This window comes from Coregonus lavaretus, assembly GCF_964263955.1.
Source record: "Coregonus lavaretus genome assembly, contig: HAP1_SCAFFOLD_1912, whole genome shotgun sequence".
In the NCBI taxonomy this organism is placed as follows: domain Eukaryota; kingdom Metazoa; phylum Chordata; class Actinopteri; order Salmoniformes; family Salmonidae; genus Coregonus; species Coregonus lavaretus.
Window position 1 is genome coordinate 16,405 of NW_028157235.1, and position 25,158 is coordinate 41,562.

Consider the following 25,158-nt stretch of genomic DNA (forward strand, 5'->3'; position numbering starts at 1 on the left):
AGTTTTAAACATATTTAGTGTGTTTTTTTACTCACTTTTTGTCTCTCCCCATGACGTTATTCCTCTCTCCTACAGAGTCCATCACAATTACATGCACATGGACAATTATGTAAATTCCTTGACTTTTAGACAGCCAACAGCTACTTCCCTTACTGAGGAGTTGGGAGACCTGCGGAAGGCAGTAATACGCAACACAGCGGTCAGTCCGCCGGAAATTCACACGAAGAAGAAGAATTTGGGAGTCAGTCTGAAAACAGCCTACTGGTCGCTGGCTGGAGATTTTACGTTTATCCTGAAGGAAAGTACCTTGCTTCGTGGTGAATGAGCAGGTAAGGACATGGTCGTACTAACGTCGTTAGCTACTACCCACAGATAGTTTGCTACTAGCAAGTGTTATGGTTAGTTAGTTGGCTAAAAACACCGAAGTAGCTAGCTAGCTAACGTTAGCTGATAGCAAACGTTAGGTAGCTAGCTAAATCGGGGGAGGTGGTTTTGCTTGTCACGAGATGGTTGCATCATTAGCTATCAAGCAAACCCACTGTCTGTGTAACGTTAGCTATCTTAGTAAAATAGTGGTACTAACTAGCTAGCTACTAGCCTCAATGTTTTAGTTAGTTAACTTGCTAATGCTGGGGCGGTAACCGTTGCTTACATGACCTGCTGCACCTGCAACTGTCTCGTTAGCAACTTGAAGTAGGTGTATTGTATAAACTAGGTATTGCAGTTATCGCACAAGTAAGTATACTGTCCTTCAGGTCAGCCTCAGCTCTCAGGCTTCACTCTCGTAAAATAAAATGAGGTATGAATAGAGATTGACTGCATAAACGTTAGATTTGTATATATATTTTTCCATCCATCAAATACTAAAAAAGAAAACAACATGAGCTGTGCTTGAAGTAGTTTGTACAATGGAACTAAAATGAAATGGCTCCAAAGGTTCATAGAGCGCAACTCATACACTTTTGTTGTCCCCTGTAGCTCAGTTGGTAGAACATGGCGCTTGCAACGCCAGGGTTGTGGGTTCGTTTCCCACGGGGGACCAGTATAAAAAAATGTATGCACTCACTAAGTCGCTCTGGATAAGAGCGTCTGCTAAATGACTAAAATGTAAATGTAAGTAGAACTTACTAACGCTTGTTAGTAGTGTTAACTAGCTAACGTTGGCGTAGCAACATAACTAGCTAGCTATCTAGCTAACGTTAGTCTGTCATCTTCTGTTTTTTTCCCCAGATCTCTTGGGACGGTTTAATTCCTCCGGCTTAGGGGTGTTTTAAAACTAGCAGTATGTTCGGGAAGAAGAAGAGGGCTCCATTGCCAAAGGGCCAGGGCGCAGCTGCAGCCAAACAGGTGAGGGACACATCCCCTGTGTTTGTGGCATGACGTAACATGACAACGAGGAGGCTGGCTGGCTAACATGACAACTGGCTGGTTAACCTCTCTCACACACACATACTAGCTATCCTATCTCACTGTTCACCATCCTTGGTTCCAGATGGGTTTGTTTTTGGACTTCAACCCAGAGGAGATGACTCAGGACATGGATGATCCAACTGTGGATGATGCTGATCTAGAGGCCGAGTTATCAGCTCTCACAGGGGGAAAGCCTACCGCAGGGAGGCTAAAGCAGAAAGGTACGTCTCCACACACTTGAGGCAACTATACAGCCTTCAGAAAGTATTCATACCCCTTGACTTTCTCACCCATCTACGCACAATACCCCATAATGACAAAGTGACATTTACATTTTAGTCATTTAGCAGACGCTCTTATCCAGAGCGACTTACAGGAGCAATTAGGGTTAAGTGCCTTGCTCAAGGGCACATCGACAGATTTTCCACCTAGTCGGCTCGGGGATTAGAACCAGCGACCTTTCGGTTACTGGCACAACGCTCTTACCCACTAAGCTACCTGCGTTTGTAGAAATTGTAGCAAATGTATTTTAAATGAAATACAGATATATCTCCTCTACATAAGTATTCACACCTGTGGCGATGAAAGCTTTGAGGCTCCTTGGGTATGTATATCAGCTTTGCCCATCTGGATTTGAGGATTTTCTCCCATTCTTCCTTGCAGATTTTCTGAAGCTCTGTTAAGTTAGATGGGGAGCGGCGGTGAATAGCAATCTTCAAGTCTTTCCATAGCTTTTCAATGGGATTTAAGTCTGGGCTTTCCAGCGTCGCTTTGGCGGTATGCTTGGGGTCATTGTCCTGTTGGAATGTAAATCTTTGCCCCAGCTGCAATGACTCCAACCAAACGCTTCCTGTAGTTGTTGATCAGTCTCTCACGTTGCTGTGGAGGAATTTTGGCCCACTCTTCCACGCAGAACTGCTTTAACTCAGTGACGTGTGGGTTTTCAAGCATGAACTGCTAGTTTCAAATCCTGCCACAACATCTCAATTGGGATTAGGTCTGGACTTTGACTAGGCCATTCCAAAACGTCCAATTTGTTGCTTTTTAGCAATTTTCATGTAGACTTGATTGTGTGTTTTGGATCATTGTCTTGCTGCATGACCCAGCTGCGCTTCAGCTCACAGACGGATGGCCTGACATTCTCCTGTAGAATTCTCTGATACAGAGCAGAATTCATGGTTCCTTCTATTAAGGCAAGTCGACCAGGTCCTGAGGCAGCGAAGCATCCCCAAACCATCACACCACCACCACCATGCTTGACCTTTGGTATGATGTTCTTACTGTGGAATGCAGAGTGTGATTTTCACCAGGCATTACTGGAACCATGTCGTACAAAAATGTATACTTTTGAATCATCTGTCCATAGAACGTTCTTCCAAGAGTCTTGATGATCATCCAGGTGCTTTTTGGCAAACTTGAGTCAACTTTTTGGTCGAGATTGGTCCCATTATGCCTGGCGAAAACCAAACACTGCATTCCACAGTAAGAACATCATACCAAAGGTCAAGCATGGTGGTGGTAGTGTGATGGTTTGGGGATGCTTTGCTGCCTCAGGACCTGGACGACTTGCCTTAATAGAAGGAACCATGAATTCTGCTCTGTATCAGAGAATTTTACAGGAGAATGTCAGGCCATCCGCCTGTGAGCTGAAGCGCAGCTGGGTCATGCAGCAAGACAATGATCCCAAACACACAATCAAGTCTACATGAAAATTGCTAAAAAGCAACAAATTGGAAGTTTTGGAATGGCCTAGTCAAAGTCCAGACCTAATCCCAATTGAGATGTTGTGGCAGGACTTGAAACGAGCAGTTCATGCTTGAAAACCCACACGTCACTGAGTTAAAGCAGTTCTGCATGGAAGAGTGTGCCAAAATTCCTCCACAGCGACGTGAGAGACTGATCAACAACTACAGGAAGCGTTTGGTTGGAGTCATTGCAGCTAAAGGTGGCACAACCAGTTATTGAGTGTAAGGGGGCAATTACTTTTTCACACAGGGGAATTGGGTGTTGCATAACTTTGTTTATGAAATAAATATGTAATTGTTGTGTTTAATTGTTCACTTATGTTCCCTTTATCTAATATTAGGTTTTGGTTGAAGATCTGATAACATTCAGTATCACAAATATGCAAAAGTAGAGAAAATTAGAAAGGGGGCAAATACTTTTTCATAGCACTATGTGTAGATGGGTGACAGAAAAATTAAATGTAATACATTTTGAAGTCAGGCTGTAACACAACAAAATGTGTAATAAGTCCAGGGGTATGGATACTTTCTGAAGGCACCGTATATGTATTTTAAATATGTCAAATAAAATCCATTAATTCATTTAATGAGAAAATGTCTACGTTTTTAATTAGCGATGAAATCCTCATTAGGGAACAGTGCCACTGTATGTCCCACCACCTTTAATGTTTTTGTTGTGTTGATGAACGGAGGTGAGGAGCGTCAAGCAGCGTGGTAAAAACATTACTCTTTGGAGGATCATAGGTCATCCACACTCTACCTCCTTGTAATCACATCTTTTTTTTTTTTTATCGCAAGATGAACCCCCTGTTAATTTATAAATGTATCCCGCTGATTACTTCACTGATACGTCTCATTCATTGATATGTCTCCCTGTCCTAGCCCCCTTACCTATGGAGAATATAGCCAGAATGGCAGAGGAGTGTATGAAGGAGATATACCATGATGATGAGGATGATGACGACCTGGAAGATGATGAAGATTTACTGGTAACTGTTTTGGGTTTAGCTCAATCTATTTTTGATGATCCTTTACTTATTTTGATGGTGTTTGTGTGTGACTGACAGTTTGTGTGTGTGTGCGTACGACTGACTGTGTTGTGTGTCGCTGTGTCGCGTTCACCCTGTGATAAACACGTTGTTTTTTGCCTGACTGCCTGTTACCAGGCTGAGCTGCAGGAAGTAGTGGCCGATGAGGAAACGGAGGATGATGTGACCCCCACCTCCCCGGAAGAGACGCCACGATCACCACCACAGGTAACTCACATCTCCTGCCTACAGAAACGCACACTAAAAGTTGTATCTGCAATGCCAGCGTGTGACTTTAGATTCGACAGTGTTAGCTGTGTGTATGAAATACTGAAGCATACAATAAGTATTATGGTCTTGTTACTCACATCACTAATCAGAGTAGCATCAACTACATGCAAACAGCACTTCATTTCGATTTTCAACAGACTCTGGCAAACAAGTGGAGTGAAATACTATTTTACGATACTAGAATGTGTGAATCCTCTTTCACTTATGTCACAATACTGGATTTTGTCAGTTTGAAATGGCTGAACTTAATAGTAGCACATGAAATAGACTGCTTGTGTTAGTTTGTATAAGGTATAATAGTAGCACATGAAATAGACTGCTTGTGTTAGTTTGTATAAGGTATAATAGTAGCACATGAAATAGACTGCTTGTGTTAGTTTGTATAAGGTATAATAGTAGCACATGAAATAGACTGCTTGTGTTAGTTTGTAGAAGGTATAATAGTAGCACATGAAATAGACTGCTTGTGTTAGTTTGTAGAAGGTATAATAGTAGCACATGAAATAGACTGCTTGTGTTAGTTTGTATAAGGTATAATAGTAGCACATGAAATAGACTGCTTGTGTTAGTTTGTAGAAGGTATAATAGTAGCACATGAAATAGACTGCTTGTGTTAGTTTGTATAAGGTATAATAGTAGCACATGAAATAGACTGCTTGTGTTAGTTTGTATAAGGTATAATAGTAGCACATGAAATAGACTGCTTGTGTTAGTTTGTATAAGGTATAATAGTAGCACATGAAATAGACTGCTTGTGTTAGTTTGTATAAGGTATAATAGTAGCACATGAAATAGACTGCTTGTGTTAGTTTGTATAAGGTATAATAGTAGCACATGAAATAGACTGCTTGTGTTAGTTTGTAGAAGGTATAATAGTAGCACATGAAATAGACTGCTTGTGTTAGTTTGTAGAAGGTATAATAGTAGCACATGAAATAGACTGCTTGTGTTAGTTTGTAGAAGGTATAATAGTAGCACATGAAATAGACTGCTTGTGTTAGTTTGTAGAAGGTATAATAGTAGCACATGAAATAGACTGCTTGTGTTAGTTTGTATAAGGTATAATAGTAGCACATGAAATAGACTGCTTGTGTTAGTTTGTATAAGGTATAATAGTAGCACATGAAATAGACTGCTTGTGTTAGTTTGTATAAGGTATAATAGTAGCACATGAAATAGACTGCTTGTGTTAGTTTGTATAAGGTATAATAGTAGCACATGAAATAGACTGCTTGTGTTAGTTTGTATAAGGTATAATAGTAGCACATGAAATAGACTGCTTGTGTTAGTTTGTATAAGGTATAATAGTAGCACATGAAATAGACTGCTTGTGTTAGTTTGTATAAGGTATAATAGTAGCACATGAAATAGACTGCTTGTGTTAGTTTGTATAAGGTATAATAGTAGCACATGAAATAGACTGCTTGTGTTAGTTTGTAGAAGGTATAATAGACTGCTTGTGTTAGTTTGTAGAAGGTATAATAGACTGCTTGTGTTAGTTTGTAGAAGGTATAATAGACTGCTTGTGTTAGTTTGTAGAAGGTATAATAGACTGCTTGTGTTAGTTTGTAGAAGGTATAATAGACTGCTTGTGTTAGTTTGTAGAAGGTATAATAGACTGCTTGTGTTAGTTTGTAGAAGGTATAATAGTGCTTGTGTTAGTTTGTAGAAGGTATAATAGACTGCTTGTGTTAGTTTGTAGAAGGTATAATAGACTGCTTGTGTTAGTTTGTAGAAGGTATAATAGACTGCTTGTGTTAGTTTGTAGAAGGTATAATAGACTGCTTGTTAGTTTGTAGAAGGTATAATAGACTGCTTGTGTTAGTTTGTAGAAGGTATAATAGTGCTTGTGTTAGTTTGTAGAAGGTATAATAGACTGCTTGTGTTAGTTTGTAGAAGGTATAATAGTGCTTGTGTTAGTTTGTAGAAGGTATAATAGACTGCTTGTGTTAGTTTGTAGAAGGTATAATAGACTGCTTGTGTTAGTTTGTAGAAGGTATAATAGACTGCTTGTGTTAGTTTGTAGAAGGTATAATAGACTGCTTGTGTTAGTTTGTAGAAGGTATAATAGACTGCTTGTGTTAGTTTGTAGAAGGTATAATAGTGCTTGTGTTAGTTTGTAGAAGGTATAATAGACTGCTTGTGTTAGTTTGTAGAAGGTATAATAGACTGCTTGTGTTAGTTTGTAGAAGGTATAATAGACTGCTTGTGTTAGTTTGTAGAAGGTATAATAGACTGCTTGTGTTAGTTTGTAGAAGGTATAATAGACTGCTTGTGTTAGTTTGTAGAAGGTATAATAGACTGCTTGTGTTAGTTTGTAGAAGGTATAATAGACTGCTTGTGTTAGTTTGTAGAAGGTATAATGTTGTTGCTTATCACTCAGATAATGTGACTCACCCAGACTCTGTCTTTTAACCCGGCTTACATTTTTTACATTTTTTGTAATTTAGACTTACATGAGCAACTAGGGTTAAGTGCCTTGCTCAAAGGCACATTGACAGATTTTTCACCTATGCTTGGGATTCGAACCAACAACCTTTTTGATTACTGTATTTGTATTTATTATGGATCCCCTACTCTTCCTGGGGTCCAGCACAGTTAAGGCAGTTATACATTTTAAAAACATTACAATACATTCATAACAGATTTCACAATATATTAAGTGTGTACCCTCAGGCCTCTACTCTACTACCGCATACAGTGAATTCGGAAAGTATTCAGACCCCTTAACTTTTTCCACATTTTGTTAAGTTACAGCCTTATTCTAAAATTGATTAAATAGTTTTTTTCCCTCATCAATATACACACAATACCCCATAATGACAAAGCAAAAACAGGTTTGTAGAAATTTTTTGCAAACATATAATAATAAAAAACTGAAATGACATTTACATAAGTATTCAGACCCTTTACTCAGTACTTTGTTGAAGCACCTTTGGCAGCGATTACAGCCTCAAATCTTCTTGGGTATGATGCTGTTTTAGTTTTGTCATTATGGGGTATTGTGTGTAGATTGATGAGGGAAAACATTTATTTAATCCATTTTAGAATAAGGCCGTAACGTAACAAAATGTGGAAGAAGGGGTCTGAATACTTTCTGAATGCACTGTATCTATAACACACAATCCATGTGTACAAGTGTGTATGTTATCGTGTGTTTGTATGCAAGTGTCTGTGTCTCTTCACAGTCCCCGCTGTTCCGTAAGGTGTATTTTTATCTGTTTTTTAAATCTTATTTTACTGCTTGCATCAGTTACCTGATGTGGAATAGAGTTCCATGTAGTCATGGCTCTATGTAGTACTGTGCGCCTCCCATAGTCTGTTCTGGACTTGGGGACTGTGAAGAGACCTCTGGTGGCATGTCTTGTGGGGTATGCATGGGTGTCCGAGCTGTGTGCCAGTAGTACAAACAGACAGCTCGGTGCATTCAACATGTCAAATAGTGATGAAGTCAATCTCTCCTCCATTTTGTTAGCGCTCTGTGTACATCCAAGGGCCAGCCGTGCTGCCCTGTCCTGAGCCAATTGCAATTTTCCCAAGTCCCTCTTTGTGGCACCTGGCCACACGACTGAACTGTAGTCCAGGTGCGACAAAACTAGGGCCTGTAGGACCTGCCTTGTTGATAGAGTTGTTAAGGCAGAGCAACACTTTATTATAGACAGACTTCTCCCCATCCTAGATATTGTTGTATCAACATGTTTTGACCATAACAGTTTACAATCCAGGGTTACTCCAAGCAGTTTAGTCTCCTCAACTTGCTCAATTTCCACATTATTCATTACAAGACCTAGTTGAGGTTTAGTTAATGTTTTGTCCCAAATACAATGCTTTAAAAAATATATTTATTTTTATTGGGTAGATCAGCTTTAATATTACAGATTGTAACTTCCAATCCCCCATGTTTTTTTTTTCTCGCAAATATATATCTCTCTCCTTTAAAAAAATATATTTCCTTTTATTACTTTCCAACCCCACCACCCCTTCCCTAATTGGAGTAAACTAGTGAACAACAACGCTTAGGCCTCTACTTCCAGCTTATACATACTATATACATTTTATGGACACAGTCAATTTTACAATAATTCTATTTTGTTTGTTTTTACTCCTGAACTTCCTCTACCCTCAACCTCTCCGATCATTTTCATGATGTCCATCTGGTTTGCTTCTATATGCCATATCTTTCTAACTGTGCTCTTTCACAAAAGCTCTCAACCTATAACCTATATACTTGCTTTTAGTTTTTGAAATATTTAGGAATAACTTATTCCTTGCCACCCATTCTGAAACGAACTGCAACTCTTTATTAAGTGTTGCAGTTATTTCAGTTGCTGTAGTAGCTGACGTGTATACTGTTGAGTCATCCGCATACATAGACACACTGGCTTTACTCAAAGCCAGTGGCATGTCGTTAGTAAAGATTGAAAAAAGTAAGGGGCCTAGACAGCTGCCCTGGGGAATTCCTGATTCTACCTGGATTATGTTTGAGGGGCTTCCATTAAAGAACACCCTCTGTGTTCTGTTAGACAGGTAACTCTTTATCCACATTCTAGCAGGTGGAGTAAAGCCATAACACATACGTTTTTCCAGCAGCAGACTATGATTGATAATGTCAAAAGCCGCACTGAAGTCTAACAAAACAGCTTCCACAATCTTTTTATCATCCATTTCTCTCAGCCAATCATCAGTCATTTGTGTAAGTGCTGTGCTTCTTGAATGTCCTTCCCTATAAGCATGCTGAAAGTCTGTTGTCTATTTGTTTACTGTGAAATAGCATTGTATCTGGTCAAACACAATTTTTCCCAATAGTTTACTAAGGGTTGGTAACAGGCTAATTGGTCGGCTATTTGAGCCAGTAAAGGGGGCTTTACTATTCTTAGGTAGCGGAATGACTTTTGCTTCCCTCCAGGCCTGAGGGCACACACTTTCTAGTAGGCTTAAATTGAAGATATGGCAAATAGGAGTGGCAATATCGTCCACTATTATCCTCAGTAATTTTCCATCCAAGTTGTCAGACCCCGGTGGCCTGTCATTGTTGATAGACAACAATACTTTTTTTCACCTCTTCCACACTTACTTATGTCTTTCAGAAAGCTCCAAAGCTTTTTATTATAATTCTTTGTTATTTATCTTTGTTTCATGGTGTAGTTTCTTCTTTTTTATTCGGTTTAGTCACATGATTTCTCAATTTGCAGCACGTTTGCCAATCGGTTGTGCAGCCAGACTTATTTGCCATCTCTTTTGTCTCATCCCTCTCAACCATACCATTTTTTAATTCCTCATCAATCCACTGGGATTTAACAGTTTTTACAGTCATTTTCTTAATGGGTGCATGCTTATTAGTAACTGGGATAAGCGATTTCATAAATGTGTCAAGTGCAGCGTCTGGTTGCTCGTCATTACACACATGCAGACCAACAAATATTCTTCACATCAACAACATAGGAATCACTACAGAACTTCTTGTATGACCTCCTTATACACTATATTAGGCCCAGCCTTTGGAACTTTGGTTTTCCTAGATATGGCTACTATATTGTGATCACTACATCTGATGGATTTGGATACTGCTTTCAAACACATTTCTGCAGCATTAGTAAAGATGTGATCAATACATGTTGAGGATTTCATTCCTGTACTGTAATTTTTTGTCTCTTTTTTTTGTTTTGGGGGTAGATCAGCTTAATATTGCAGATTGTAACTTCTATCAATGTAATTGTCTGCATCACTTCCAATCCCCCATGTTTTTTATATATATACTCCCCTTTATTACTTTTCAACCCCGCCATCCTTTCCCTACTTGGAGTAAATTAGTGAACAACAATGCCCAGGCCTCTACTTTCGGTCTATACTTACTATCTACACCTTATGGACACAGTCAATTTCCTGTACTGTTTGTAACTACCCTGGTAGGTTGATTGATAACCTGAACCAGGTTACAGGCACTAGTTACAGTTTGAAGGTTTCTCTTGAGTGGGCAGCCTGATGAAAGCCAGTCAATATTTAAATCACCCAGAAAGTATACCTCTCTATTGATATCACATACATTATCAAATCAGAATCAGTCTTGTACCCTGGGCTTCCCATTTCTATTTCCAACTCAGAAGGTCACATACAGTGCCTTCAGAAAGTATTCACACCCCTTGACTTTTTAAACATTTTGTTGTGTTACAGCCTGAATTTAAAATTGATTAAATGTCACTGGCCTACACACACTACCCCATAATGTCAAAGTGGAATTATGTTTTTTGTTTATTTTACAAATTTAATGAAAAACTGAAATGTCTTGAGTTAATAAGTATTCAACCCATTTGTTATGGCAAGACTAAATGAGTTCAGGAATAAAAATGTGCTTAACAAGTCACATAATAAGTTTCATGGGCAATAGTAGTGTGTAACATGATTTTTGAATGACTACCTCATCTCTGTACGCCGCACATACAATTATCTGTAAGGTCCCTCAGTCGAGCAGTGAATTTCAAATACAGATTCAACCACAAAGACCAGGGAGGTTTTCCAATGCCTCGCAAATAAGGACACCTATTGGTAGATGGGTAAAACAAAAAAAAGCAGACATTGAATATCCCTTTGAGCATGGTGACGTTATTAATTACACTTTGGATGGTGTATCAATACACCCAGTCAATACAAAGATACAGGCGTCCTTCCTAAACTCAGTTGCCGTAGAGGAAAGAAACCATGTTTTCACTCATTATGGCATATTTTGTATAGATGGGTGAGATTAAAAATAAATGTAATCAATTTTGAAATCAGTCTGTAACACAACGTGCAATAAGTCAAGGGGTATGAATACTTCCTGAAGGCACTGTAACGTGTTGATTCAGGGGTATGAATGCTTCCTGAATGCACTGTAACGTGTTGATTCAGGGGTATGAATGCTTCCTGAATGCACTGTAACGTGTTGATTCAGGAGTATGAATGCTTCCTGAAGGCACTGTAACGTGTTGATTCAGGGGTATGAATGCTTCCTGAATGCACTGTAACGTGTTGATTCAGGGGTATGAATACTTCCTGAATGCACTGTAACGTGTTGATTCAGGGGTATGAATACTTCCTGAAGGCACTGTAACGTGTTGATTCAGGGGTATGAATACTTCCTGAAGGCACTGTAACGTGTTGATTCAGGGGTATGAATGCTTCCTGAATGCACTGTAACGTGTTGATTCAGGGGGTATGAATGCTTCCTGAATGCACTGTAACGTGTTGATTCAGGGGGTATGAATGCTTCCTGAATGCACTGTAACGTGTTGATTCAGGGGTATGAATGCTTCCTGAATGCACTGTAACGTGTTGATTCAGGGGTATGAATGCTTCCTGAAGGCACTGTAACGTGTTGATTCAGGGGTATGAATGCTTCCTGAATGCACTGTAACGTGTTGATTCAGGAGTATGAATGCTTCCTGAATGCACTGTAACGTGTTGATTCGGGGGTATGAATGCTTCCTGAATGCACTGTAACGTGTTGATTCGGGGGTATGAATGCTTCCTGAATGCACTGTAACGTGTTGATTCGGGGGTATGAATGCTTCCTGAATGCACTGTAACGTGTTGATTCAGGGGTATGAATGCTTCCTGAAGGCACTGTAAGGTGTGTATTATCAGAAACCTGTATATACAATACTTCACAGTACACATGAACGCTGTATTATCAAACTTGGTTGTTGTTGTTCTCATCAGGTCAGCAGGGCTCCTCCCGCAGTACCAGGCAGTCTGCAGAACACCTTAGAGGAGAGACTGACCATGTACCGGACAGCTGAAGCCCACGCCAAGGCCTCAGGGGAGTCCTCTAAAGCACGGAGATACAACCGAGGGCTCCAGGTAGTGATGCCCTTTTTTGTAGATCACTACAAACTCTCTTTATGTCTGCTGTGTTTGTGTAGAGCTGGAGCAAAAAGGCCTGTACTCCTTGTTGCGCTCCAGAGCCTGTATTCACAACGCTTCTCACAGTAAGCACTGATCTAGAATCAGTTTGCCCTTTTTTAAATATTTTTTTTATCATAATTAATAAGATATGGTCGGGAAGGACCTGATCCAAGATTGGCACAGTCTCCTACTCTGAGACAATTTGCTAATGGTCCTAGCAGGAGGGTTGACTACCTCTGAGCTAAAGTCCTAAAACCTCCGTCCCGTCTCGTTATCCTTGTGTGTTTCTCCACAGACCCTGGAGTCCATGCTGGTCTCATTGAAGAAGGGGAGGAAGGTGGATGAGGCTGATATCCCCCCACCTGTAGCCGGTGGAGCCCCCACCTCCACCGCCCCGCCCCCACGACGTGCTCCTCCCCCTCGACCCTCTGTTCCTGAACCTGAACCGACACCTCCAGAACAGCAGGGGGAGCCAGAGGCTGCTGCTCCTGCTGAGTTGTTACCCGTCTCCCCTGAGGCAGTATCACCCAGCAGTGAGGATGAGCTGTCATCTACCGCCACCCTGGCCACTGTCAGCAGCACTGAGGAGGAGACTGGGCCGGCCAGCACAGGTCACACAGGAAGTCAATCAATAAATTATTATGTTACCGTTGTGACTCACAAGTCAGTCAAGAATTTCAATCAATCAACAGTTATTTTTTTACCATGTAGACACATGCAATTTACCACCGATTTTAGATAAATGACACAGTAAACAAGAATCACCTGCCTCCAACCAAATTAATTTTTAAATCTGAAAGTCAACACGAAGTACACTACACTCCTGGATGTGTTATGAATGCTGTCTTTCTTTTGTTTGTGTGTGTTTTGTTCTCATCAGATGAGCCCACAGTAGGCGACGCCACCAAGGCGATGCTGTTAGGCAGACAGAGAGAGTATAAGGTGGCAGCTCTGAAAGCCAAGCAGCAAGGAGACATGGAACAAGTCAAGCTCTACTTCAGGACCAGCAAGGTCACCTTTTTTTAATGTGTTGGTGATAAAAAAAGTATCACCTTTTTTTTTTTTCTGTTAGAATGTAAAGGATAGGCATATAGCTTAGGCACTGACAGGAATAAGCAAGTGGATTAATTTATTATCTTTTGGAGATGAGCCTGATAAACGTTTTTTTGGTCTATCCACTATTTACAACTTAGCAGTTATCTTACAAAGTGATGCATGGAGAGTATTAACAGCAGCCTTGTTGCCTACTGTAGTAGATGGAGGAGAGAGGTGTTCTCTGGGTTAACTAAGGTAGCTGGAGGAGAGAGGTGTTCTCTGGGTTAACTAAGGTAGCTGGAGGAGAGAGGTGTTCTCTGGGTTAACTAAGGTAGCTGGAGGAGAGAGGTGTTCTCTGGGTTAACTAAGGTAGCTGGAGGAGAGAGGTGTTCTCTGGGTTAACTAAGGTAGCTGGAGGAGAGAGGTGTTCTCTGTGTGTTAACTAAGGTAGCTGGAGGAGAGAGGTGTTCTCTGGGTAACTAAGGCAGCTGGAGGAGAGAGGTGTTCTCTGTGTGTTAACTAAGGCAGCTGGAGGAGAGAGGTGTTCTCTGGGTTAACTAAGGCAGCTGGAGGAGAGAGGTGTTCTCTGTGTGTTAACTAAGGCAGCTGGAGGAGAGAGGTGTTCTCTGGGTTAAGGTAGCTGGAGGAGAGAGGTGTTCTCTGTGTGTTAACTAAGGCAGCTGGAGGAGAGAGGTGTTCTCTGTGTTAAGGTAGCTGGAGGAGAGAGGTGTTCTCTGTGTGTTAACTAAGGTAGCTGGAGGAGAGAGGTGTTCTCTGGGTTAACTAAGGTAGCTGGAGGAGAGAGGTGTTCTCTGGGTTAACTAAGGTAGCTGGAGGAGAGAGGTGTTCTCTGTGTGTTAACTAAGGTAGCTGGAGGAGAGAGGTGTTCTCTGGGTAACTAAGGCAGCTGGAGGAGAGAGGTGTTCTCTGTGTGTTAACTAGGGCAGCTGGAGGAGAGAGGTGTTCTCTGGGTTAACTAAGGTAGCTGGAGGAGAGAGGTGTTCTCTGGGTTAACTAAGGTAGCTGGAGGAGAGAGGTGTTCTCTGTGTGTTAACTAAGGCAGCTGGAGGAGAGAGGTGTTCTCTGTGTGTTAACTAAGGCAGCTGGAGGAGAGAGGTGTTCTCTGTGTGTTAACTAAGGCAGCTGGAGGAGAGAGGTGTTCTCTGGGTTAAGGTAGCTGGAGGAGAGAGGTGTTCTCTGTGTGTTAACTAAGGCAGCTGGAGGAGAGAGGTGTTCTCTGGGTTAACTAAGGCAGCTGGAGGAGAGAGGTGTTCTCTGTGTGTTAACTAAGGCAGCTGGAGGAGAGAGGTGTTCTCTGGGTTAACTAGGGCAGCTGGAGGAGAGAGGTGTTCTCTGGGTTAACTAAGGTAGCTGGAGGAGAGAGGTGTTCTCTGGGTTAACTAAGGCAGCTGGAGGAGAGAGGTGTTCTCTGTGTGTTAACTAAGGTAGCTGGAGGAGAGAGGTGTTCTCTGTGTGTTAACTAAGGTAGCTGGAGGAGAGAGGTGTTCTCTGGGTAACTAAGGCAGCTGGAGGAGAGAGGTGTTCTCTGGGTAACTAAGGCAGCTGGAGGAGAGAGGTGTTCTCTGTGTGTTAACTAAGGCAGCTGGAGGAGAGAGGTGTTCTCTGTGTGTTAACTAAGGCAGCTGGAGGAGAGAGGTGTTCTCTGTGTGTTAACTAAGGTAGCTGGAGGAGAGAGGTGTTCTCTGTGTGTTAACTAAGGTAGCTGGAGGAGAGAGGTGTTCTCTGGGTAACTAAGGCAGCTGGAGGAGAGAGGTGTTCTCTGGGTAACTAAGGCAGCTGGAGGAGAGAGGTGTTCTCTGTGTGTTAACTAAGGCAGCTGGAGGAGAGAGGTGTTCTCTGTGTGTTAACTAAGGCAGCTGGAGGAGAGAGGTGTTCTCTGTGTGTTAACTAAGGTAGCTGGAGGAGAGAGGTGTTCTCTGGGTAACTAAGGCAGCTGGAGGAGAGAGGTGTTCTCTGGGTAACTAAGGCAGCTGGAGGAGAGAGGTGTTCTCTGTGTGTTAACTAAGGCAGCTGGAGGAGAGAGGTGTTCTCTGTGTGTTAACTAAGGTAGCTGGAGGAGAGAGGTGTTCTCTGTGTGTTAACTAAGGTAGCTGGAGGAGAGAGGTGTTCTCTGGGTAACTAAGGCAGCTGGAGGAGAGAGGTGTTCTCTGGGTAACTAAGGAAGCTGGAGGAGAGAGGTGTTCTCTGTGTGTTAACTAAGGCAGCTGGAGGAGAGAGGTGTTCTCTGTGTGTTAACTAAGGTAGCTGGAGGAGAGAGGTGTTCTGTGTGTTAACTAAGGTAGCTGGAGGAGAGAGGTGTTCTCTGTGTGTTAACTAGGGCAGCTGGAGGAGAGAGGTGTTCTCTGTGTGTTAACTAAGGCAGCTGGAGGAGAGAGGTGTTCTCTGGGTAACTAAGGCAGCTGGAGGAGAGAGGTGTTCTCTGTGTGTTAACTAAGGTAGCTGGAGGAGAGAGGTGTTCTCTGTGTGTTAACTAGGGCAGCTGGAGGAGAGAGGTGTTCTCTGTGTGTTAACTAAGGCAGCTGGAGGAGAGAGGTGTTCTCTGGGTTAAGGTAGCTGGAGGAGAGAGGTGTTCTCTGTGTGTTAACTAGGGCAGCTGGAGGAGAGAGGTGTTCTCTGTGTGTTAACTAGGGCAGCTGGAGGAGAGAGGTGTTCTCTGTGTGTTAACTAAGGCAGCTGGAGGAGAGAGGTGTTCTCTGTGTGTTAACTAAGGTAGCTGGAGGAGAGAGGTGTTCTCTGTGTGTTAACTAGGGCAGCTGGAGGAGAGGGGTGTTCTCTGTGTGTTAACTAAGGCAGCTGGAGGAGAGAGGTGTTCTCTGTGTGTTAACTAAGGTAGCTGGAGGAGAGAGGTGTTCTCTGTGTGTTAACTAAGGTAGCTGGAGGAGAGAGGTGTTCTCTGGGTAACTAAGGCAGCTGGAGGAGAGAGGTGTTCTGTGTGTTAACTAAGGTAGCTGGAGGAGAGAGGTGTTCTGTGTGTTAACTAAGGAAGCTGGAGGAGAGAGGTGTTCTCTGTGTGTTAACTAAGGCAGCTGGAGGAGAGAGGTGTTCTCTGGGTTAACTAAGGCAGCTGGAGGAGAGAGGTGTTCTCTATGTGTTAACTAAGGTAGCTGGAGGAGAGAGGTGTTCTCTGGGTTAACTAGGGCAGCTGGAGGAGAGAGGTGTTCTCTGGGTTAACTAAGGTAGCTGGAGGAGAGAGGTGTTCTCTGGGTTAACTAGGGCAGCTGGAGGAGAGAGGTGTTCTCTGGGTTAACTAAGGTAGCTGGAGGAGAGAGGTGTTCTCTGGGTTAACTAAGGCAGCTGGAGGAGAGAGGTGTTCTGTGTGTGTTAACTAAGGCAGCTGGAGGAGAGAGGTGTTCTCTGGGTTAACTAAGGTAGCTGGAGGAGAGAGGTGTTCTCTGGGTAACTAAGGCAGCTGGAGGAGAGAGGTGTTCTCTGGGTTAACTAGGGCAGCTGGAGGAGAGAGGTGTTCTCTGGGTTAACTAAGGCAGCTGGAGGAGAGAGGTGTTCTCTGTGTGTTAACTAAGGTAGCTGGAGGAGAGAGGTGTTCTGTGTGTCTTTAAGGAATACCTGGGATAGGATAAAGTAATCCTTCTACCCCCCCCCCCAGAAAAAAACAAAAAAACAATTGTAAAGTGGTTATCCCACTGGCTATAGGGTGAATGCACCAATTTGTAAGTCGCTCTGGATAAGAGCGTCTGCTAAATGACGTAAATGTAAAAATGTAAATGTTAACTAGGGCAGCTGTATTTTGCTTTCTCTCTCTCTCTGTCCTGTTCCTTACTGACGTCCCTGGGGTTATGAGTTATGCAAAACATGTAGGAAGTCAACAAAGGCTGCCATTGTGATATCTTGTTGTCTGTGTTTTTGGTTGCAGAGGTTCGACGCGGTGATCGAAGCGTTGGATAAGGGCCTGGAGGTGGACCTGAGTTGCCTGCCACCCTCACTATCCTCGGGTAAGGATTGACCACAGGACTGATCTGAAATGGCACCCTATTCCCTATATAGTGCAATACTTTAGACCAGAGAATGGCACCCTATTCCCTATATAGTACACTACTTTAGACCAGAGAATGGCACCCTATTCCCTATGTAGTGCACTACTTTAGACCAGAGAATGGCACCCTATTCCCTATATAGTACACTACTTTAGACCAGAGAATGGCACCCTATTCCCTATATAGTGCACTACTTTAGACCAGAGAATGGCACCCTAGTCCCTATATAGTGCACTACTTTAGACCAGAGAATATCACCCTATTCCCTATATAGTGCACTACTTTAGACCAGAGAATGGCACCCTAGTCCCTATATAGTGCACTACTTTAGACCAGAGAATGGCACCCTAGTCCCTATGTAGTGCTTATCAGAAGTAGTGTACTATGTAGGGTGTAGGCCGTCATTGTAAATAAGAATTTGTTCTTAACTGACTTGCCTAGTTAAATAAAGGTAAAATAAAAAATAGAGCCATTTTGGACAAAGTGGAGTCAAAGTTGTCAGTCTCTAAGAAGGTGGTGTTGTTTGATTTCTTTCCTTTGTTTTTTGTTTTTTTTACTATTTGAAGTCAACATTTATCATCCGTTGCTCTGTCTTTAGGGGTCATCTCGGCCTTGTCTGGCCCAGAAAAAGAGACTGGTCCTGGACAGACCTCGAGCCCCAATCCCCCTGCCTCCACACCTCCAGCCCCCTCCGCTGCCCCTGCCCAGCCTAAAGACGTGCTGGAGGCCCTGGAGCAGCGGAGAAACCGGTATCAGGAGGCCTGCGCCCAGGCCAAAGCCAGCGGGGACGACCGCAAGGCCCGCATGCACGAGCGCATCGCCAAGGTAACGCCTCCCAAGCCCTAACCGTAACCATGTAGAACAATCAATAACATTATATCTGTATTGTGCTTCTTTACAAATATGTTTGTCACAAAGCGTCGAGACTTTTCATTTATCTGCATGTCCAGCCCTCCTCATAATGAAGTGTTTTACCATTTTCTTTTCAGGATAACCAGGGCGACAACAGTTGTATTGACAAATGTCCCCCCAAAAAAGCCTGATCAAAATGCATGTATATGAATGCTGTAAGAACACAAAATGGTCTGCTCAGTGGGAAATGAATATCCAACTAGTCAGTGACAACTGTTTGGAGTTTGTGACGGCAACTGTGAGCTTATTACAAACATCCAAAACGTTACAGTGGGACTCATTGGCTTGCAATCCAGGCCTAAAACCCTATCACCTTTGACCTCTGGTTATTAGATGACTATGATATGACCCTTGACCTGTTCCCACAGCAATACCAGAGTGCCATCCGCGCCCACAAAGCAGGACGTGCTGTCAACTATGACGAGCTGCCTGTCCCTCCAGGTGAGTCAACTATTTAATATGGTCACATGTATTCAGTATAGTACTGTTGTAGAAGTAGCCTAGTGTCCTGTACATCAAGCTGTCTCACTACAGAAACAGGAGACAGACTAGTGTCCTGTCCAGGGGGTGTACTGTACATCAAGCTGTCTCACTACAGAAACAGGAGATAGACTAGTGTCCTGTCCAGGGGGTGTACTGTACATCAAGCTGTCTCACTACAGAAACAGGAGACAGACTAGTGTCCTGTCCAGGAGGTGTACTGGTACATCAAGCTGTCTCACTACAGAAACAGGAGACAGACTAGTGTCCTGTCCAGGGGGTGTACTGGTACATCAAGCTGTCTCACTACAGAAACAGGAGACAGACTAGTGTCCTGTCCAGGGGGTGTACTGGTACATCAAGCTGTCTCACTACAGAAACAGGAGACAGACTAGTGTCCTGTCCAGGGGGTGTACTGGTACATCAAGCTGTCTCACTACAGAAACAGGAGATAGACTAGTGTCCTGTCCAGGGGGTGTACTGGTACATCAAGCTGTCTCACTACAGAAACAGGAGACAGACTAGTGTCCTGTCCAGGGGGTGTACTGGTACATCAAGCTGTCTCACTACAGAAACAGGAGACAGACTAGTGTCCTGTCCAGGGGGTGTACTGTACATCAAGCTGTCTCACTACAGAAACAGGAGATAGACTAGTGTCCTGTCCAGGGGGTGTCCTGTACATCAAGCTGTCTCACTACAGAAACAGGAGATAGACTAGTGTCCTGTCCAGGGGGTGTACTGTACATCAAGCTGTCTCACTATAGAAACAGGAGACAGACTAGTGTCCTGTCCAGGGGGTGTACTGTACATCAAGCTGTCTCACTACAGAAACAGGAGATAGACTAGTGTCCTGTCCAGGGGGTGTACTGTACATCAAGCTGTCTCAATACAGAAACAGGAGATAGACTAGTGTCCTGTCCAGGGGGTGTACTGTACATCAAGCTGTCTCACTACAGAAACAGGAGATAGACTAGTGTCCTGTCCAGGGGGTGTACTGTACATCAAGCTGTCTCAATACAGAAACAGGAGATAGACTAGTGTCCTGTCCAGGGGGTGTACTGTACATCAAGCTGTCTCACTACAGAAACAGGAGATAGACTAGTGTCCTGTCCAGGGGGTGTCCTGTATATCAAACTACCTCACTACATAAACAGGAGATAGACTAGTGTCCTGTCCAGGGGGTGTCCTGTATATCAAACTACCTCACTACATAAACAGGAGATAGACTAGTGTCCTGTCCAGGGGGTGTCCTGTATATCAAACTACCTCACTACAGAAACAGGAGATAGACTAGTGTCCTGTCCAGGGGGTGTACTGTACATCAAGCTGTCTCACTACAGAAACAGGAGATAGACTAGTGTCCTGTCCAGGGGGTGTACTGGTACATCAAGCTGTCTCACTACAGAAACAGGAGACAGACTAGTGTCCTGTCCAGGGGGTGTACTGGTACATCAAGCTGTCTCACTACAGAAACAGGAGATAGACTAGCGTCCTGTCCAGGGGGTGTACTGGTACATCAAGCTGTCTCACTACAGAAACAGGAGATAGACTAGTGTCCTGTCCAGGGGGTGTACTGTACATCAAGCTGTCTCACTACAGAAACAGGAGATAGACTAGTGTCCTGTCCAGGGGGTGTACTGTACATCAAGCTGTCTCACTATAGAAACAGGAAATAGACTAGTGTCCTGTCCAGGGGGTGTAATGTACATCAAGCTGTCTCACTACAGAACCAGGAGATAGACTAGTGTCTTGTCCAGGGGGTGTACTGGTACATCAAGCTGTCTCACTACAGAACCAGGAGATAGACTAGTGTCCTGTCCAGGGGGTGTACTGGTACATCAAGCTGTCTCACTACAGAAACAGGAGATAGACTAGTGTCCTGTCCAGGGGGTGTACTGTACATCAAGCTGTCTCACTACAGAAACAGGAGATAGACTAGTGTATGTAATAGCAGACTATTGTAGTTGTGTGTGTGATCCAATCACAATGACTTATCATCTGCATCCAACAGGGTTTCATCCAATCCCTGGCCAGGAAGGGGCGGGACCTGAGCAGGGATTCGCTGCCGTGCTGGAGGCAGCCAATAAGCTGGCATCTGAGGAAACCACAGCGACAGGAGAGAATGAGGAGGTAGACTATTCCTTCAATATAGTGCACTAGAAATGACACCCTATTCCCCTCTAGTGCACTACTAGTTACCCAGGCCTCTGTGTGGCTACCCTGTGTGGCTGTGGTCAAAAGTAGTGCACTACAGTATAGGGGAAAAGGGTGTCGTTTGAGACTCGGGGTTAGTGTGTTGATTGACTGCTCCTGTTGACAGAGCAAGCCTCCTGTCCCTGAGAAGCCAAAGAAGCCCACGTTGGCTGTTCCTCCCACGACCCAGAGGCCCAAGAGGAGCGCCTCTCCCTCCGCAGACAGGACCCACCAGAGAGAGGGCCTGTCCTCTACAGGTCAGTCCCTAGCCCCTAGCCCCATCTCTGGCCCCGTAATTGTTAGTTACATAGTTAACCAATAGTTACCCGGACTATCTGCATTGACCCTTTTTGCACCAACTCTTTTGACTCATCACGTACACTGCTGTGACTGTTTATTATCTATCCTGTTGTCTAGTCACTTTACCCCTACCTATATGTACATATCTACCTTGTGGGGGGGCAGGTAGCGGCAGGTAGCTTAGTGGGTAAGAGCGTTGTGCCAGTAACCGAAAGGTCGCTGGTTCTAATCCCCGAGCCGACTAGGTGAAAAATCTGTCGATGTGCCCTTAAGCAAGGCACTTAACCCTAATTGCTCCTGTAAGTCGCTCTGGATAAGAGCGTCTGCTAAATGACTAAAATGTAAATGTTGTGCCCCTGCACATCCACTCTGTACTGGTTACTGGTTCTGGATCTTCCCTGGCTCCATGTACCAGGCTACCCCAACCCACACCACTCTGGACCTTCCCTGGCTCCATGTACCAAACTACCCCAACCCACACCACTCTGGACCTTCCCTGGCTCCATGTACCAAACTACCCCAACCCACACCACTCTGGATCTTCCCTGGCTCCATGTACCAGCCTACCCCAACCCACACCACTCTGGATCTTCCCTGGCTCCATGTACCAGGCTACCCCAACCCACACCACTGGACCTTCCCTGGCTCCATGTACCAGCCTACCCCAACCCACACCACTCTGGACCTTCCCTGGCTCCATGTACCAGCCTACCCCAACCCACACCACTCTGGACCTTCCCTGGCTCCATGTACCAGCCTACCCCAACCCACACCACTCTGGACCTTCCCTGGCTCCATGTACCAGCCTACCCCAACCCACACCACTCTGGACCTTCCCTGGCTCCATGTACCAGCCTACCCCAACCCACACCACTCTGGACCTTCCCTGGCTCCATGTACCAGGCTACCCCAACCCACACCACTCTGGACCTTCCCTGGCTCCATGTACCAGCCTACCCCAACCCACACCACTCTGGACCTTCCCTGGCTCCATGTACCAAACTACCCCATGTGTATATAGCTGGTACTAGGGCTGTTGCAGTGACCGTATTACCGCCCCACCGGCGGTCACGAGTCATGAAGGCAGTCAAATTCCACGTGACCGTTTAGTCACGGTAATTAGGCTTCTCCAAGCGCTGATGCTGCTGATGGTCATTAGTATCCTACCCAACTTGCTAACTGCCTGGTACTCAGCACTCTATTGTCCCTCTAATCACTCTGACATCAATGCAAATGTTATCAAAAATCTACTCAAACACTTAATGAGAGCCCATGAGCTCATGTTGAGCAACATTTCTATAGGCTACGCAATTGCGTGAGAAAACAGAGTGATGGCCTCTATTAAAAAGAGGAGGATCCCATCAGCTTTCTATAGGCTAGGCCTACTATATTTATTTCTCAATCTTCCTAATATTAAGCACATTGCTTATATTTACAACAGGAGTGTAGCCTACCTGGCTGGCATGAAAATGAACCACAGGAAAAGCATCCTCCATTCGCTATTTAAGTGCATAGATGACATATTTTTTTCCGCTGCCCCTGTTTTGATACAGGTGCATGATAACGGTCCATTCTAAATCAAAACAAATTTCACACATACATTATTTGGTAAAGACAAGATTAAATCAAGAATAGTCTGATGGGTGTCAGTATTAGCCTATCACTAGTGAATTATATATTATCACTTGTGAATGATGCCCAGCTTAAGAAACAATACCTTATTTTTTGCGAGTTTTTCTAATCATAGTCGCACACCTCATGTAGCCTAGCTCATCGGCCTATATGTTTAAAATGAAGTACATTAATCCGCTTTACAAGGGGTTTAGAGCCTAACTGGCATACATAAGCAGCGCGTGAGTCAAGTTTGGGGAAGATAATTTTCACCATAAAAATTCACCTTTTATAATAAAAGCATTAATGCATAATTGCATTTGCGGTCACTTTTTTGATAATGGTGTTTTTCCTGCTAATTAAACATTCCCGCTTATAGCCTACTGCCGTGTGCACATCACTGAGCTTATAATGTGAAGAAATAGCCTGATAGTTTATCAACATTTTAAGCTAAACGTTCTGATCTGTTGCGTCAGCCTCATTGCGATCAAAAAGTTTTTTTATGCTAGTGGTTGTATTAATTTGGGATCTATCGCATCCCACAACTGTCCCAGACTATGTTTGGAATATTTATTTCTCTCACAGAATAGAATAGGTCGACTTTTGTACTATGGGGGATAGTAGATTGACATAGGCTAGTGATTTTGCTGTTCGTTAGGCCGACTCATCTTGTTGGCTGACGAAAAGTACATGTGGACAGTTCTTCCAATATCTTCAATATGCACTTCGGAATTGGATGTGTCTGTCTTCACTGGTAGCCTGTGAGAAAGACCAGATCAATTGATGGAGAGCCACGGGGGGGCGCCAGTATGAAAAATGTATGCACTCACTTAACTGTAAGTCGCTCCGGATAAGAGCGTCTGCTAAATTACTAAAATGTGAGTGAGAGGTGATTCGGAGCGCGCAATACTCAGGGAGAAGGGCACAAGTGCCACTGGCCATAAAGGCATGGATTTTTTAAAATGGCGATACCGGCGTGAAATTCAAGGCATTATCAAGTGCTTGTCAAATTGAATGAGAGACTGATGGAGTGTGTACAGCCTAAACAACAAAGCAGTGTTTGTGTTTTATATGATGAGTTTCTGGTATTGAGAAGTTCAGAATGCAAGAGAATACGTTACTCAGATGGAGATTGGTTTCAGTCATCATTTAATGGTCACAATATTAGATTCAATGATGGGGGGGGGGGGGGGTATGGACATAGCCTCCTGCCATCTGAATGACTTCCATACAACATCTCTCAGCTTATAGAAATGCACCTTCCAATCTACTTTTATCCCACCCAGTTGCTTCTAACCATTTATTGATAGTCACTCATCCACCACCATATCATCCACCTCCTTGGTATCCTGTGACACCCTAGCCAGGCTATTCCATCATCCACCTCCTTGGTATCCTGTGACACCCTAGCCAGGCTATTCCATCATCCACCTCCTTGGTATCCTGTGACACCCTAGCCAGGCTATTCCATCATCCACCTCCTTGGGATCCTGTGGCACCCTAGCCAGGCTATTCCATCATCCACCTCCTTGGGATCCTGTGGCACCCTAGCCAGGCTATTCCATCATCCACCTCCTTGGGATCCTGTGGCACCCTAGCCAGGCTATTCCATCATCCACCTCCTTGGGATCCTGTGGCACCCTAGACAGGCCATTCCATCATCCACCTCCTTGGTATCCTGTGACACCCTAGCCAGGCTATTCCATCACGCAACCCATCCTAAGATTAGCACCAGTGGCCCCCAATCTATCTTGGCCACTCTCACCTTCTGTTACTCACTCGTGACACCAATAACACATGGTGTGTCCTTGTCCCGTCTCCCTCGCATACATCTTATGAGTTGTGCACACATTTTTTAATGAATGTTGTATCACAAATCATCGTAACACAGAGCTCATGTGGAAGCCAGGAGATGCTAAATGTGTTTATGTTAATTAACGGTCAATTACTGTGAGACCGACAGTTATTTGCTTGACAGTCACCGGCTGACTACATTTGGTGGCCGCCCCAGCTGGTTCCCATGTTACTCGGCGTGTATTTATTTTTAGTCCCCTGTAGCTCAGTTGGTAGAGCAATGCGCTTGCAACGCCAGGGTTGTGGGTTCGTTTCCCACAGGGGGCCAGTATGAAAATGTATGCACTCACTAACTGTAAGTCACTCTGGATAAGAGCGTCTGCTAAATGACTAAAATGTAAAAATGTATTCGTGTTTTTCTATTTCTCATTTTTCCTCTCTGTGTTATTGGAAAAGCATTTCACT

General features: G+C 43.8%; 1 protein-coding gene across 1 annotated transcript in view; it reads left to right on the forward strand.

The window, feature by feature from the left end:
* The first annotated feature begins 234 nt into the window (after positions 1–234).
* Positions 235–25,158, forward strand: part of LOC311125654 (coiled-coil and C2 domain-containing protein 1B-like) — a 41,066-nt gene continuing 16,142 nt past the window's right edge. Inside the window, exons 1-13 of the mRNA XM_084199688.1 lie at positions 235–329; positions 1,231–1,347; positions 1,493–1,631; positions 4,038–4,144; positions 4,322–4,411; positions 12,170–12,310; positions 12,651–12,966; positions 13,236–13,366; positions 17,283–17,361; positions 18,002–18,228; positions 18,684–18,756; positions 20,807–20,925; positions 21,116–21,245. Of these exons, the coding sequence (XP_084055814.1) occupies positions 1,285–1,347; positions 1,493–1,631; positions 4,038–4,144; positions 4,322–4,411; positions 12,170–12,310; positions 12,651–12,966; positions 13,236–13,366; positions 17,283–17,361; positions 18,002–18,228; positions 18,684–18,756; positions 20,807–20,925; positions 21,116–21,245 (1,615 nt within the window). The 5' untranslated portion in view covers positions 235–329; positions 1,231–1,284. The remainder of the gene's footprint in view (positions 330–1,230; positions 1,348–1,492; positions 1,632–4,037; positions 4,145–4,321; positions 4,412–12,169; positions 12,311–12,650; positions 12,967–13,235; positions 13,367–17,282; positions 17,362–18,001; positions 18,229–18,683; positions 18,757–20,806; positions 20,926–21,115; positions 21,246–25,158) is intronic.